Source organism: Gracilinanus agilis, chromosome 3 (genome assembly GCF_016433145.1).
Source record: "Gracilinanus agilis isolate LMUSP501 chromosome 3, AgileGrace, whole genome shotgun sequence".
Lineage (NCBI taxonomy): Eukaryota > Metazoa > Chordata > Mammalia > Didelphimorphia > Didelphidae > Gracilinanus > Gracilinanus agilis.
In genome coordinates this window covers 409,803,336-409,819,583 of record NC_058132.1, presented here as the reverse complement: position 1 = coordinate 409,819,583, position 16,248 = coordinate 409,803,336, and the positions used below count along the sequence as shown (strand labels likewise).

Sequence of the window (16,248 nt, the reverse complement as noted above, 5' to 3'; positions counted from 1 at the left end):
TTGGTAAAATAAAATATCTTTACAATAAGAAACCCAAGTCACTAATAGGTTTATTTAGGAGACACAGAAAGAAATAAAATGAATTTGATCAACCTGGAGAGAATTTGGCATCAGTTATACCGACTAGGAGGTAAAACTACCTTTTGAAATCTTAATAAGGAATAGATTTATTTTTTTCTTGTGTGGTTCAGGTGAGAATACCCAGGCTCTCATTTTCCTTTTGTGAAAATTCTTTTATGGATTACTTGTGACAAAAAAAAACCAGCCCTTCTAAGCTACCTCTATAACTATCTCATTGGTGTATCCTAGGGAATTGGTAGTTCATTTTAATATCAGTGGAGCAAAACAAAATTATAAACTAAATTAGTTGTCACCTCCAATTTTTTTTATCATTGACAGAGCTAAATATAAATTGCTTTATGGGTAATTGTGCAACTTCTCTCCATCATTATAATAGCTAATTGGTAGTATTGAGCAGAAACATGAGGATTCTGAAAATAGCCTGCAAATATGATAATAAATTCAAGCTATGTCCTAGAAACTAAGAGGTGATTGTGGCATTAAGAAGATGTGTTGACCTTGGAAAACATCTGTTTGAATTTTAGGGCCATATTACACAAGGACTCTCTCCCATGAATACCTTTGTAGGACAGCTAAGATTTAAATGTGTAATATGACATCGTAACTTGGAAAATGGGTAGTTTCTAAATGGCAAGAATTCAAATGCCATATGTGGTCAGGACCACAATATTTGAGGCCCTGACAGTTATGCATGCTCAGTAAAGAGAACATATAGCAAAGTCCCTCACAAGTAGTAGGTATTTAGTAAACATTTGTTGAATGAATAAATGCAGTATGTAGAATGTGACTATCAACATTTTCTTTAGTCTTGCAGAAAAAGTGGTAGGATTTTAGAGATATAGAGAATATGCATAAAAGTGTCCCAGTTAAAGGCCCATCTCCTTTTCCTGTTCACTAAACAAGGTAAGAAATACTAGGGATTAGAAGGAAAGAAAGGAAATAACTTGCCTTGTTCTGCATATTTGTGGTCTTATTTGACAACACTGATGATGAAATTCATGGTTTGTTCATAAATCTAGGTTTCACTCTAAGGTTCTGTGTTTTAAAGGGAATTATACAAAAGACTCCAAAGGAGTTGATCAGAGAGATGTTCAACAGAGAGGGGAGATGGTCTTTCTAGCAATATGAATACTTTCCTCTTATAGGAGACCCCATGAAACATATTACTTTAAATTAGTTCTCTTGGAGGTGGAGCTTCATAGAGGTAGGCATGGGATTGTTGGGTTCTTGGGTAGGCATTTTCTCTGAAATAAAACCCGTCATATAGTCAGTTTTATTAGCATCAGTTCTTGCTGATTTGTTTTTTGGTTGTTTTGGGGTTTTTTCTTTTTTTTTTTGTGGAGATCCAGGCATGAACCAAAAATCTAATGTTCCCACTGAAAATTCTGGGTGGGAATATGAGTCACTGGAATTTTAGAAAGAAAGCTTCAAGACTGAGTCTAGAGTTGCATTTAGGTAAATGGGTTTCCAGATAATTTAAATGTTTTAAGTTATCAGCACAGATAAGAACTCTTCTGGGCCTTTTAGGATAACATATTCTTAGAAGTGCATGTTATATGAAAGATAAGTGATTATTATGGTGCCTCAAAAATAAGCCATGTATGATTTAAGGAAAGGGCTCGAGATTTTCCATAATTGTTTATTCAAGGAACATAATATTTCTCACATGGTTTACTGAGCTGGTTAAGGCCCTCTAAGAAAAATATGACAACCATCAGGATAGTTTGGGGCTATAGTAGATCTGAGAAGAAACACCATACTAAGGCAGGTGCTTCAGGAGTGGTATTGATTGGCATGGGCTGCTTATCCCTTGAAATAAGAAGTATCCTGATGCCTTCAGAAATAGATGTTGTGAGCTATCAAACAAACAAGCAATGACAAGCTCAAGGAATAAACTAACAACATTCACTTGGGAATTGTCTTGGGAGAAGAATGCTATATTCACCAATATTTGGGAATGTGCTTGTGGGTGACATCATTTCTAAAAGGAATCACTTCTATCTTTTAAAAATATGAATTCTGAATGCAAATGAACCTCTGGTGCAAAAGGCACCATTGAATGAGATGATGCAAATCTGCTATAGATAGAAAAAACAAGATATCTGTGAGATAAACATAGACATCTGTGTGGTGCCTTGGCAAGAGTATTAGAACCAGAGGTCCTGGGTTTAAATATTGTTTTTGCCTCTTAAAAACTGTACAACTTGGGGCAGCTGGGTAGCTCAGAGGATTGAAACCAGGCCTAGAGACGGGAGGTCCTAGGTTCAAATCTGGCCTCAGACACTTCCAAGCTGTGTGACCCTGGGCAAGTCACTTGACCCCCATTGCCTACCCTTACCACTCTTCTGCCTTGGAGCCAATACACAATATTGACTCCAAGATGGAAAGTAAGGGTTTAAAAAAACAAACTGTACAACCTTGGATAAACCACTTAACCCCTCTATGCCTTAGTTTCCTTAGCTATAAAGTGAAAGACTTATATAAATGATCCTATGAAATCCAATGAGTCATCCAACAGAAAGCTTTAAGCTGTCTGCTGTACTATGACCTTCAGTAAAATAATACTTCTATATCAGCCAGAGAATAAATGTTTGACTAGGGGAGTAGAAGTGGATTGAAGAAAGTAAAAGGGCAATTTTTTTAAATATAAAAGAGCCATAGGTTTGAGGCAAGATAGTACCTCAAAAAAAATACCATTCACTAAAGGTATAAGATGTAGTCTATAGTCTTCTGGCTGCTTAGTCAAAATGCTGGTCCTAAAGTCACTTAAATGGTGGTACCTGGAATGTATTATCTCTATTATCCCACTTCGGCCTCCTCTGAAGTTCTCTTTCAAGGGTAGAATTAGCTAGAATTCTGACTTGCAAAGATTAGACTAGGAAATAAGGAATCTTTGTGACCTTTGGTCTGATTTCATCTAGGTTTTAGAATGAACCCCAAGAATGGTTTTTCCTTTGATGAGCTGCTGTGGCTATCCTGTATAAAATGATGAAAACTCAAAGAGTTGAAAGGGAACTTGGAGGTGATCTAATCCAAAGCACAACTGAATAGCAATACCTTCTATAACATTCCAGTAAATCATCTTCCATACTCTACCTGATGAGAAACTCACTACCTTATTAGAAATCAGCATACATTCTCTATGCCCTGTGAAGGATCTCTAATTAGTAACCTTGGACTCTCTCTCTCTCTCTCTCTCTCTCTCTATATATATATATATATATATGTATATATATATATATGTATATATATGTGTGTGTGTGTGTGTATAATATGTGTATATATTATACATTTATATACTATATAGCTTGTTATATATTATATATTTTATATAAACACATTGATGTACAAATAGATATACATATATACACTCAAACATATGTATATATACATAGATGTACATGTACACATACAGACGTATATATCTATACATATACATATATACCCATATATGTGTATATATGTGAAGGCTTAAGATTAAAGCAACAGAAGAGCTATGAACTGTGCTTAATAAGTTAATCAACAGTCCAAAGGGTAGTAGATAATAGATAAAAATATTCTGAAGTCTACAGACCAAGGGAACAACTGAATGTGACCTCTAATGCCTCCTACTCTCCTCCATCTCTGTGACTATCCCCTGGTGAAAGCCCTTAACACTTAACACTTCCCACCTCTTCTACTGCCATAGCCTTCTGGTTGGTATCCCTGGCTTATGTCTCCTGAATCTAAGAGAGCCACCAAAGTGTCAACTGCTACCTCCACCCCACTCCCCCATTCAATATACTTTGTTGTTGTTCAGTCATTTTTGGTCATGTCTGACTCTCAAGACCCCATTTTGGGGTTTTCTTGATATTGGATAGTTTATCTTGATATTTATCTTGATATTAATATTGGAGTGGTTTACCATTTCCTTCTCTGGTTCATTTTACAGATGAGACAATTGAGGCCAAGAGGATAAATGACTTGTCCAGGTTAACATAGCTAGTGTCTGTGGTTGGATTTGAACTCATAAAGATGAGTCCAGGCACTGACGTTCTTAATCCATTGTACCAACTAGCTGCCTTAGGACTCCTTATTACATATGATAAAAATGTACTGTAATATTGCATATTATGTAAAAATAATCTATTTGGTGTTCAAAGCCTTTTCTAATCTTCCCCCAAACTCCACCTTTTCAATCTTCTCACATTTTACTCATCCCCTTTTCAGTCTTCTCACATCTTACTAACCCCGTGAAATCAGCCTCTTCTGCTGTTCCTTGGAGAAGACATTCTGATCGCCAGGCTCTGGGGAGATGATGTCTCCCATACCTGAAACTCTCTCCCTCCTCATTGCCTCCTGACTTCCTTCTAGTGCCAGCATCTTTTTTTTTTTGCTGGCACGTGGCTCCATGAAAGAACATGGTAAACACAATAAAACCTAGTTGGCTTGGCTTGGTTTAAGGATGCTATAATAGGGGCCTCAGGTTAGAGAAAGTAGAATGCTGAGAATTAGAGGTGGGGAGAGCCCTTGCCTAGCCCTTACTGCTCTTCTCTATGGGAATCACTAATACTTAGGATCAATTCCAAGATAGAAGATAAAGGTGGTTTTTTTTTTAAGACATTATGGCAAAGACAAACTTTATATCATTTTGTCTAAGGCTAAAAAACTCCTACCTCAATTTGGTATCACTGCAGCTAGAATTGGGTCTCAGAAATACTCACTTCCTGACTAGAGGCAGTGAGTCTGTTGGACAGTTCCTAGTATAACCAGGAGTGAATCAATTAATATCTCTTTGTAGCCCAAGTTCTTATTGGACTACCTAGACTTACCTACAGGTCCAGATCCATTCCAAACACAGATCTACTAAAATAGCTCCACCTTAAATCCTTAGTTTTGCTAACAAAGCAGGAAGCTCAGAAATCCTATGATTTCTCTGAGCTTTAGTGAACAGAGCTTTTCTTTGGAAGGTACCAAACATCCTCAAAAACAACTGATAAACCATAGGTCTGGAATGGAATTTGAAGAAGTGTAATCTCACACTTAATTTTAAGAAAAAAACTGAAATAAAGCAAGAGGCGTCAGGGAAGGGAGGTGAAGCAATGGTCACCTGGAAGGTATTTTGCCTATCCAACATTCCAGTTCTCTCTGCCTACTCTTTCCCTGCAGTAATAATACAAGTTGGCATAAGGAGTTGACTTTGAACCATTGTTATGGTCTTTGGTACTTTAGAAGTGCTGTGTCGAAAGCTGGAATGGAAAAATGAGACCTTCAAAGGTCAAGAGTGTGCTGGAGCCAGCTTTAACAGACTCTCCATTGTTAAATTTTCAGTATAAACATTTACACTTTTGGAATCAGCAAATGCTACAAATCAAGGTTTGATTAATTGTTTTGTTGATTGTTTAGACTTAAGAATGTGATGGGGAAATGTTAATGCAGATTAAATTTACAATGTAAATGGGAAATTTTGCCAGGTAAGAAGTCAGGGAATGGAACAAAACTGTGATGTTTTCCTCCATTAATGATGTTTGGAATTAGGGGATAGTGACCTTCCACCTTAGAATCAATACTGTGTATTGGATTGCAAGGCAGAAGAGTGGTAAGGGCTAGGCAATGGAGTTAAGTGATTTGCCCAGGATCACACAGCTAGAGGATATTTCATAAAATATTTCCCTGATGTGCTTTCTCTTTTCCTAGTTACTATAATCATGCGACTGAGGCCTACACCCCAGTCCCTGAAACACCTGGATCCCTAAAAAATGTATAACCCAATCCCATGTCTATTTTGCATGAATTATTGATATATGAGTAATGGGATGAAAGATGGGAATTTTTGAACTAGGGCTAAATTTATAATAACTTACTTGACAAATTTGGGTTTTAGCTAAAATTTCCCCATTGTAAATACTTTTTGTATTTTCAAGAAAAAAAATCTGTAATTGATTTGCTGGGATAAAATATATGAAGACATGGCAAAGCCAACATTTTAAAAATCACTGAGTTTACAAGATTAGATCTGGAAATTTGGAGGGAATTGTGGTTTTCTCATAATAAAACTTGAGCAATCTTAAAAGGATAGGAGCAACCTTGGTAACGGTTCTAGTGGTTAAATCGCAGACAATTCTCTTAATAATTCTAATGGAAAATTTGAGAAGAATCACAAAAGTTCCCTAGGAGTCTTTATAGAATCTGGGAAGCAAATGGGTCATCCTTTTTTTCTTTTTTGTATAGCCATGATTTACCAGGATGGTTTGCCATTTTCCTACTCAGATGTCAGGCCTCCCTTGGTCCCACTAAGTCTAAACTAGAGTGGAGGGAGTGGACAGCTGAGAGTGATTTTGTAAGAGATTTTTATAAGAGTAGAAAAGACAAGACTCACCATGGGCAAGAGAGGGAGGAAGGAAAGAAAAAGATGTCTTCAAGTTTTCAAGTCTAATGGCTGTGAGAAAAGTGGTGCCATTAAAAGAAATAAGAAAGTCAAGGAATAGGAGGTTTTAGGAGAAAGATGATTAATTTGGTTTGGGGACATCCTCAGCCCCCCTGGCTGCCAATGACACAAGGCTATCCACGCATTATTATGGGTCCCCATTCCTCTGCCTAGACAACTACAGTCTTCTCCTAGAATGTCTTCTCATCTCTTTCCACCTCTAATCCACCTTTCAAATTGCTATTAATACAATACTTCTTAACCATAGATTAGAGGTCAAAATCTTCATTGGTTTCCTATTGACCACTGAGTCAAGTTCAAATTCTTCAACCTAATATTTAGACCTACCATCTGGCACCACAGTACTGTACTGGCATTCTCTCAAAATGCTCTTCTTCATACACTTAACCCTTAGCTGAACTGGGCAATTCTTTGTTGTCTCCCAGAACACACATCACATTTGCATCTCCATACCTTTGCATATACTGTTCCCTATGCCAGGAACCTGCCCTCCCTCTTTTCACTTATCCATCCATTCATATCCATCCTTTAAAGACTGGTTCAGATATTACCTTGTAAGGGCACCCTTCATGATTCACCAAAGATGGTATACCACCTTTCGACTCAGACCTTATTAAACATATTTGTAAACACGGTTCCAAAGTCTAGTGGTATGGGATTCTCTCCTTTGTGGTGGAGTTCAATGCCCCGTGTCATTGTGTGGACAAGGCAGAATTGGAGAGAGAGAACTATTCCATCTTTGGACTTGCTTCAAGTCTCTTCAGGTTCCCTGACCTTTGGGAATTTCTGGTTTCTGGCTTTGAGGGAGAAGACAGAGAATATCAACCCCAAGTCAGGTTGCTGAAGGTTAGATAGTAGATAGGTAGAGGTGAAGTTTGAAACCACATCTTCCAACTCCAAAACTACACTGTATTTCACTGCTTTAAGGCTGTATTTCTTGTCATCCTATGTAGTTGCATTGCAAAGGAAGGATAGTTTCATTGCAATGGAGATAATTACACCTGAACCCAAATTTTATTACTATTCATTGCTTTTCAGACTCTTTGGGTGGATTGAAAAACCTCAGAATTGCATTTTATTCACATCATCCCTCTATCCCCAATCAAACACAGAGAGGGACAGAGAGAGAGAGAGAGACAGACAGACAGACAGACCCACACCCATTAATCTAATTTCCATCAGTGAGTTTGGGGATTGTTAGTAAGATGACAGAAAAGAAAACAGAGAAACTGATTTTAGGAAAGGACCAGACTGCTACATCACAATAGAAGCCCTATTTAACACTAGTAAGAGGGGCAGAAGGAAAACCTATCTCTGGCTATAAGCTCTATTATATATTAGACTCTTGTTGAATGGCGTTTTTGCAGCCTGAAGGACGATAATCTGACTTGTGTTCTATTCAAATTCATATAATAATGAGTCATGTTTTGCTGGAGTTCTGCTATACAAAGAAATCAAAAGTTTAGGACACTGGAAGAGGCTTTAGAGACCATTCAGTATTACCACTTCACTTTACCAATAAGAAAATAGAGGGTCAAAAGTTAATATGAAATGCCAATAATAATAATGTTTATGAAAGTCGTCCCAAAAGTCTTCATGCAGTTGTAAGCTACTAAGCTTGTGCTCTATAGTTTCCAAAATACTTGTAAGGTAGGTAGTATTAGCATTATTTTACAAAAAAGAAAAATAGGTCTCAGGGAAGTTCAGTGACTTGCCCACACAGACTCCATAGTCACTAAGTAACCAAACTAGGATTTGAACCCAGATCTCTTCTGACTTTAGTTTGTGGCAGAGCTGGGTCTCAAATATGCATCCTTTCTCCTAGACCTAGCCCAATGCTCTTTCCACTGAAATGTGTTACCTTTGAAGATTGAAACAGAAATGCTTTTGGGCCAGCAACTCCATGAATGTTTACCTTGAAGTATGTTTCCTTAAGAAGGCTGACATTAGACTGGAATGAATAGTTCCAAGTCTCTTCAAGTAAATGAGCCAAGAATTTTTCTCAAATATTCCTGGCCAGGATGTCTGAGTGTGAGCATTGTGGGGAGTGTAGACTCTCGATTGAGCTTTTAATTCTTCTCCCCTTGAACAGTATTTAGGAAAGAAGAATTGAAATGCTTTCTGGAAACCTTAGAATCACATTTAAAAAAAGAAGATAAATTTCTTTAATATGTCATTGTCAGCAATGAGAATGGGAAAGGGGAGACATTTCTAGAAAGGATTAAAAAAAGAGGTTAGAGTTTTATGAGTACAAAAGAAAAACAGAGAGCATGATTAACTGAAACAAAGAATCCCTCCCACACATACAAAATACTAGTCTGAGAAACCAAGAAAGCAAAGCATTGTGGGTAATTAGAGAAAAGAGGCTTACTTCAGCAGTTTGATATTACACATTATCAGCTCCTTCCAGTTAACAAAAATCATAGCCACCTCTTTTTCTGTCAGCAGCTCAGACTCCATCAGCGGTTTCTGAAAGATCTACAGATGCAGAAAATGAAGCAGTTCAGTAAGCAAATGGTTAGCTTGTGGGGTGAGGGCAGCTGGTTTAGAGCAACCAAGATTAATATCCTCAGTATCATCTTAGAAGCATAGAAGCTTAAAGTCCTTACAGTCCTAAAGAGGTCATCTAAAACAGGCTCCCTCAATCAATTGAAAAATGAAATCATCTTTATAAGTGATTGCTAATTTAATCTTTAAAGGATAGGACTTTCCTTAATTCCAGACTAATTCATCTCATAACCAGAGGGAAGAAAGGTGTTAGCAGCGCTGCCTTAGTCTATAATTAGAAAACTTGCCCTTTATCAAACTGTGGATCACAAAAATGAAGGGAGCTTTGGTTAACTTTTCCCTGTTTGCATTCACCATTTCTAAGACCAAGAATTTTTCCCAGATATTCCTGACCAGGATGTGAGCATTGTGGGGAGTTTGCTATTGAGAAAAGAAGAAAATTTTCTAAATGGGGAGCCTGGGGAGGTATTAGGAGAGGTCTGCAAATACCAAAAGACCTTCTCTCAAGCAGCCATCCACACCAAGCCATACTTCATAGCAGGTGTCCATTGACTTTGAAATGATGTGTCTAGTCCATTTTCTGTGCTGGAAGAAAACTTTATGCAATTATGAGAATTGTGAGAAAATGTTAACACACTTTTTGAACCTAGCCTTGTATAGCTAGGAAGAGGGACTATCTCTACCCATTGCTTACAGACCCTCAGGTATGATGAACAGAAGCCCAATTAGAACCAAAGACTGATGCAAGGAATTTTCCAGCAATTATAGTCAAGCAACTCATGTATCTTATCCAAAACTGGCCTCATACTGATCAATTGGTTATCATTTCCATGTTCCTTTTATTGAATACAGATGCTAGGGGGAGTGAGACACTTCTTTTTATTTCAGGGAATTAAATCTGTTCATTTTTTCCCCTCCAACTTGAAAAACCCTTAATCTTTCCTCCAATTAGAAATCAGATTACCTAATTTCGAATCCTGGTTGTTTTCCTTTAATTAATTGGTCTTTTTGGTTAATTTGTTTGTTTTAACCCTTACTTCTGTCTTTGAATTACTAAGCAAGGGCTATGCATTTAGGGTTAAGTGACTTGCCCAAGACCACAGAGCTAGGAAGTGTCTGAAGTCAGATCTGAACCTAGGACCTCCTTTCTCCAGGTCTGGCTCTCAATCCACTGAGCCACCCAGCTGCCCCTGGTTAAATGTTTTAATGCATAGAAATCTGTTTCCCCCTGTATTTGAGGTCCATTGCCAAAGCTGAGGAGGTATGGTCCCGATTTGTTATGTAATTGGGTTGCATTGCTAATAAATCATTACATTCAGAAGCTCAAACCTTTGTTTCCTCAGTTATTTTATCTTTCACCCACCACACATTCTAACCATGCCTACAGCTGATGACTTATAGTACCCCTAAAGGCTAGGCTAGGAAAAGATCTCTTTCAGAGAAGAGTCACAAATCTGAAGCTAGAAGGTACCTAGGAAGTCATAACCCATTCATGTTACAGATGAGGGCACTAAGGTCTACCAGGATTAAGTCACCTGCCAGAGGATATGCAGGTAATAAGTAGCAGGACCAGGATTTGAAATCAAGCCTTTTGCGAATTCAGTATTCTTTCTGCTGCATTGGGCCATTTCCACTCCATGGATTGAGCTAACTCACTCAAAGATCTATCAAGGATGTCAATAGATATAGCCCTTTGCCTGTAAGCAGGTCAATGTCATTAGAAACAGCTGTTTGGAGAATTCAATAGCATCCTTTAGAAAGCTGGTCTTGTGTTTAATACATGAAATAAAATAAAATGAAAAATATAGCATAATAAATATAATATGTTAAAAATATATAATAAAATATAATATAATGAAAAAATAAAAGACCTATGAATTGTGGACAAAATTCAAATTATACCCTCTCACATCAAAAAAGTAGGAGTAAATACTCAATGATATGCTACTTCTGCCAGCCCTGCCCTCTCCTACCTAGCACATACAATACAATGTAACCCAAGACTTCCTATCTTGGAGTGAGAGGAATTCCACATATGGAATTCACAGAGCTTAGAGCCATATATTTTAGACAACATGAAACATTCCTTCCTGAAACTGACATCACTCTGTACCCAATAAAGTCTGTGAGTCTGTCTAGCCTTGCACTATTCTCCAAAAAGGCAGCCACCCCTGGATGTGCAAAGTGGAGCTTCCCAAAAAGGAAAAACAAGGGAGCAATCTTTAGTGGCTACCCTGCTTTGCAATGAGCTCCTGGCACTTAGGAAATTCCTGGAAGAATAAATAAAATCAGTGTCATTTGGGGGAATGAAGTATCTGGGAGGGAATGCTCTGAAACCTGGAAACAGATTCTCATAGACAGAGGCACAGAATGGTGGAATTGTAAAGGACTTCAGAGATCATCATACAATCAAGTCATTTAGACAAAAATGGCATTTAGTCAAAAAAAGTCATTTAGACAAAAACTGTCCTCTCAAAGAGCTTACATTCTTTTGATCAATCCTCCTATTTTGCCAGATGAAGAACCTGAGTCTTAGAAAGGTAAACTGACAGGGTGTATTAGCAGTCTCTAAATAGGATCTTGAATTATCATTGAGGGGCAAGGAGAGAGAAGAGGAAGATGTATTGCCCAAAGACTCCTTTTAGGGTGTTTGTTATTGAGCTGTTTTTCAGTCATTTTCAATTCTCTATGATCCCACTTGGTGTTTTCTTGGCAAAGAGAGTGGAGTAGTTTCTATCTCCAGCTCATTTTTACAGATGAGGAAACTGAGGACAAACAGGGTAAGAGACTTGCCCAAGCTCACACAACTAATGTCCAAGGCCATTTTTGCACTCAAAAAGATGGATCTTCCTGACTCTAGATCCACTCTATCCACTGTGCCGTCTTTTGGCATAGGAGAATAAAAGGGAAGGACAGAGAATCTTAACCCTAGGGAAGGGAGAAAGGTAATAACAGAGTGACAGGAAAGGGGTACAGGTAATTCTAGTTTCTAGAAAAATTGGCCTAGGGCTTTCATGTTTTAATGTGTAAGAATGTATAAATTTAGAAATATATAACATCAGGGTAAACTATCACTAGTGTCACATACCACCGTTGGCAAAGTATTTTCCTTTTAATAGATAAGTGATGCAAGTATTACTATCTCATTTCCCAGAAAAAAAAAATCAGACTCAGAGAGGTTGTAACTTGCCCATTAATGCACAACTCTGAAGTGGCAGGATTAGGCTGTGAAATCAGATCTCTCCTGAATTCAGATCTAGCAGCCTTTTACAACTGTCCCTCTCTTTTTTCGAATAGATATTAGCAAAAGCAAGGGGAGACATTCCATAGATATTTGATTTGGAATTATAAAAATACTAATTATTTGGCACATTGGCACAATGATATTTTATGTCTACTTAGTTTGCCCCCCAAAAAAACTATGAATTAGAGATTATCCCTGGTTTTGGATTATCCTAGAATGGTAACACATAGTTTAAGAGAAGAAGAAATAAATCACTTGACAAAGACATTTAGTGGAAAATTGTGAAATAAATGAGAGGAAAAGAATGACTAAGGAGAATTCTATTTTGACTATTCATCTCTTACCTTGGATGTAATCCTATCTTGCTTAAGTAAGAGACAATGTTTCTAGATTTTTCAAAGAACTTTTCTATATAGCAAAGCAATCTGTGGGTCAAACTGAGGTTATCTACGATAGCTGCCTTTGAAGTCTTTTTCTAATAAACTCTTGATGGTAGAGGGTATACAGGCATAGAAAGATGGATTTCACACAAACTGGGAATTGAAACCCTCATTCAAAGGAGGCAGCACATTTTGTTTCAGCTTCATGATCTCTTACATACTCTCATATACTCTCATATATTGATTCAAGTGTTTTCTGAGTTTCTACCATAATACTAAGTACTTGGTGGGGCAGAGAGAAAAGATCTTGTTTTCCTCATCTGCAAAATGAGAGGCTTGAGCACGATGATCTCCAAGGTTCTTTCCAGCTCTAACAAGCTGTGATTTTATTCAAGAATTCAGATCTCTTAACTTCCCACCCAGTTCTCTGGGCATGACCCTGTCTTTTGTTATGCAACTATTTAATTTAAAAAAACATTTTTTTTGCCTCTTCCCTAGCAATAAACTTATGAGTTAAGGATGAGAATTTGTTCCTACTTTTCCCAGAGGACAGGTCTCATGTCATTCAGCCCAGTCCCAGTGTTCTTTATACAACTGTTACTCCATCAAAAACTTACACATATTAAAACAAACAGCTGGCCAAACAATTCTTGGACAGAGCTCTCCATTTCACAATGTTACCACATTTTAGATGAAGCAACACCAAAATGTCACCCTCCCCATTGCTATTTTTACCTCTGTGACTAACTGCAGGTCATTGACATAATTCTCTTCTGTAACAAGTAGCTCATGGATATATCCCTGTCGTTTTCTTTCTGTTGGTGTCAACATATCCAAAAGATGTAAATCTGCACACCCTGGAAAATACAATGGCATTGGACAATTTATTCAGGGACGCTTAAAAGCCAAAAACCACTGGCCTAAAAGGTTATCCCTTCTTTATTATTCCTGATTTAAATTGCTTTAATTTGTTCCCTCACCATAGTCTCTAAAAAAATATTGAAAAGAAACTTAAGTACTACCAAAAAAATGTCTACTGTGTTTTATTCTAGAAATCTAGACCAAGAGTCAGAAAACTGAAAGGCAAATCTAGCCCAAACCCTGCTTTGTATGGCCCCAGCTAAAACTGCCTTTTACATTTTAAAATACAACAAAACTTGATTTAAAAATGTAAAAGCATAGGTTATTCCAAAGAGGGTGAGATGGGATTTGGCTCCATAGGCAGTCAAGTAGTTCATCACTGCTCTCGTCCAATTTGCTCTCATCCAATCACTAAAGGTACAAAATTCAACTACTAGAAAATAAAAACCTTGAACAGAAACACTACTATCGACTAATATACATGTGTAGTTTCAGTTGGATCATACCAGATCATCCTTAGGAAAGTAAGAGTCTTGGGAGGAAGGTTAGCCTATTTCCCTGGGCATCTTCTTTTTTTTAAAACCTTTAACTTCTGTCTTAGAATCAATATTACGTATTGATTCCAAGGCAAAAAAGCAGGAAGGGCTAGATAATGAAGTGGCTTATCCAGGGTCACACAACTAGGACATGTGTAAGCCAGATTTGAACCTAAGACCTCTTCTCTCTAGGTCTGGCTCTTAATCCACTGAATCACCTAGTTGTTCCGTGGGCATCTTCTTGATATCTGGCATCTTTAGGTCTAACCTACCTCAGGGTGATCTCAAAGGCTACTGAAGTTCCCACACTGTTAGGTTCCCATTGTTTACAATGCCATAAGATATTCAATGGGATCTCACTAACCAGGATATATTTGCTGAGAGGCTCAGCATTTCCTGACAGATATCAGATGATTTTTAATGTGTGACAGAACCCCAAGGCCAGAAGCCACAGCTTCCTTTGCTCTTTCTATGTAGAAAGCGCCTGTTTCTGAATTGATATGCCAGAGTTCTCTGCCCTCTAGGCTTAGAGGAGGTGTGATTTCCTCCATAGAATTTTTCTGGATTTTTCAAATTTCTTATTGTCATTTTTATTCTCTCCTAATTTCTCCCAGTGTCATTCCCTCTCTCTAAGAGTCACCCTATTTAACAAAGATTTTTAAAAATATGATTATACACACTTGTGTCTAGGAGCTAGGTAGCACAGTAGATAGAGTGCCAAGCCTGGAATCAAGAAGATTCATCTTCATGAGTTCAAGTCTGGCCTCGGCCACTTAGTCACTGTATAACCCTGGGCCAGTCATTTAACCCTATTTGCCCCAGTTTCCTCATCTATAAAATTAGCTGGAAAAAGAAATGGTAAACACTGCAATATCTCAGCCTCTCCCACCCTAAACAAAAGGGGTCTGGAAGAGTCATATTTTTCTGAAAATGACCAAAATAACAAAAATATAGGTTATTGTAGTGTCTGCTTCCAAACAGAGATGCCCAGGAAGTTCTTGCAGTTGAAATCCTTCTCTCCCTTTTAGGTTTTGAAAAGGTGTCATTTCCTCTATGAAATCTTCTTTGATTCTTCATATTTCTTATTGTCCTTTGTATTTCTCCCAATCATATTCTCTTTTTCATTATACCCATTTGTGCACATCCCCCTACTAGATTAACCTTTTTCTGAGGGCTAGGCTTGTGATATTTTTCAGATTTGTAGCCCCAGTGTCCAGCATGGTGCCTTACTCTTGATAGGCACTTAAGAATTCATTTGAATTTCAGTTAAGATGGTGACAACAGTAGCAGAAGGTGGGAACTTGCATAGCTTAAAAAAAACAAAAACAAGCAAATGCAACATGTATCATTTTTTAAAAACCCTTAACTTCTGTGTATCGGCTCATAGGTGGAAAAGTGGTAAGGGTGGGCAATGGGGGTCAAGTGACTTGCCCAGGGTCATACAGCTAGGAAGTGTCTGAGGCCAGATTTGAACCTAGGACCTCCTGTCTCTAGGCCTAACACTCAATCCACTGAGCTACCCAGCTGCTCCAACATGTATCATTTTTAATTCTCATCCCTTAAGATCCATTGGCTTAGTTCATTAAAAGCTGCCTGTGATGTGCTAAAGTTAAAATTCAGGATAGTCACAAAAATCAGTGGAAGCCCTCTCATTGGCTTGAAGATATAAACTTTGATCCAGTCTAGTACCTATTGCTAAATCTTTCAGTTGGCCTCACTGTATTTCCTATTAATGAGTACAAGGGATTGGTGAATGCCCTTTATTAAAATTTTTGTACTGACAATGAATTAGCAAGAAAAAAATTAGCGATCATTATTCATTGAATTCTAAAAGCTTCAGTTGACATAGCATGTACCCAGGAACAACCTAAAGTCTCTAATTTTTCTTTTGGGATTGGGGAGGTGTTTTATAACTCATTCAATTTGTAAATTAAAGGTAAAAATTTATTTTGTAATTCAGTTTAATTGTATTTTTAATAAAGGTAAAGTTTAGTTGCTATGTGAAGATTTAAGTTTGGTCCAGTTTTAGCTTCTTTGGCTTAATGAAGAAAAATGATTTTTTTATGATTGAGTAGGAAGAAAGGAAGGGAGGGAGAAAGAGAGGGAGGAAAGGAGGAAGAAAAGAAGGAAGGAAGGAAGGAAGGAAGGAAGGAAGGAAGGAAGGAAGGAAGGAAGGAAGGGAAGAAGGAAGGAAGGAAGGAAGGGAGGGAG

At 37.6% G+C, this 16,248-nt stretch overlaps 1 protein-coding gene across 1 annotated transcript in view; it reads right to left on the bottom strand.

The window, feature by feature from the left end:
* Positions 1 to 16,248, bottom strand: part of ITSN1 (intersectin 1) — a 289,966-nt gene that overhangs the window by 39,611 nt on the left and 234,107 nt on the right. Inside the window, exons 30-31 of the mRNA XM_044670233.1 lie at positions 13,376 to 13,497; positions 8,880 to 8,986 (exon numbers count right to left, since the gene is read on the bottom strand). Of these exons, the coding sequence (XP_044526168.1) occupies positions 8,880 to 8,986; positions 13,376 to 13,497 (229 nt within the window). The remainder of the gene's footprint in view (positions 1 to 8,879; positions 8,987 to 13,375; positions 13,498 to 16,248) is intronic.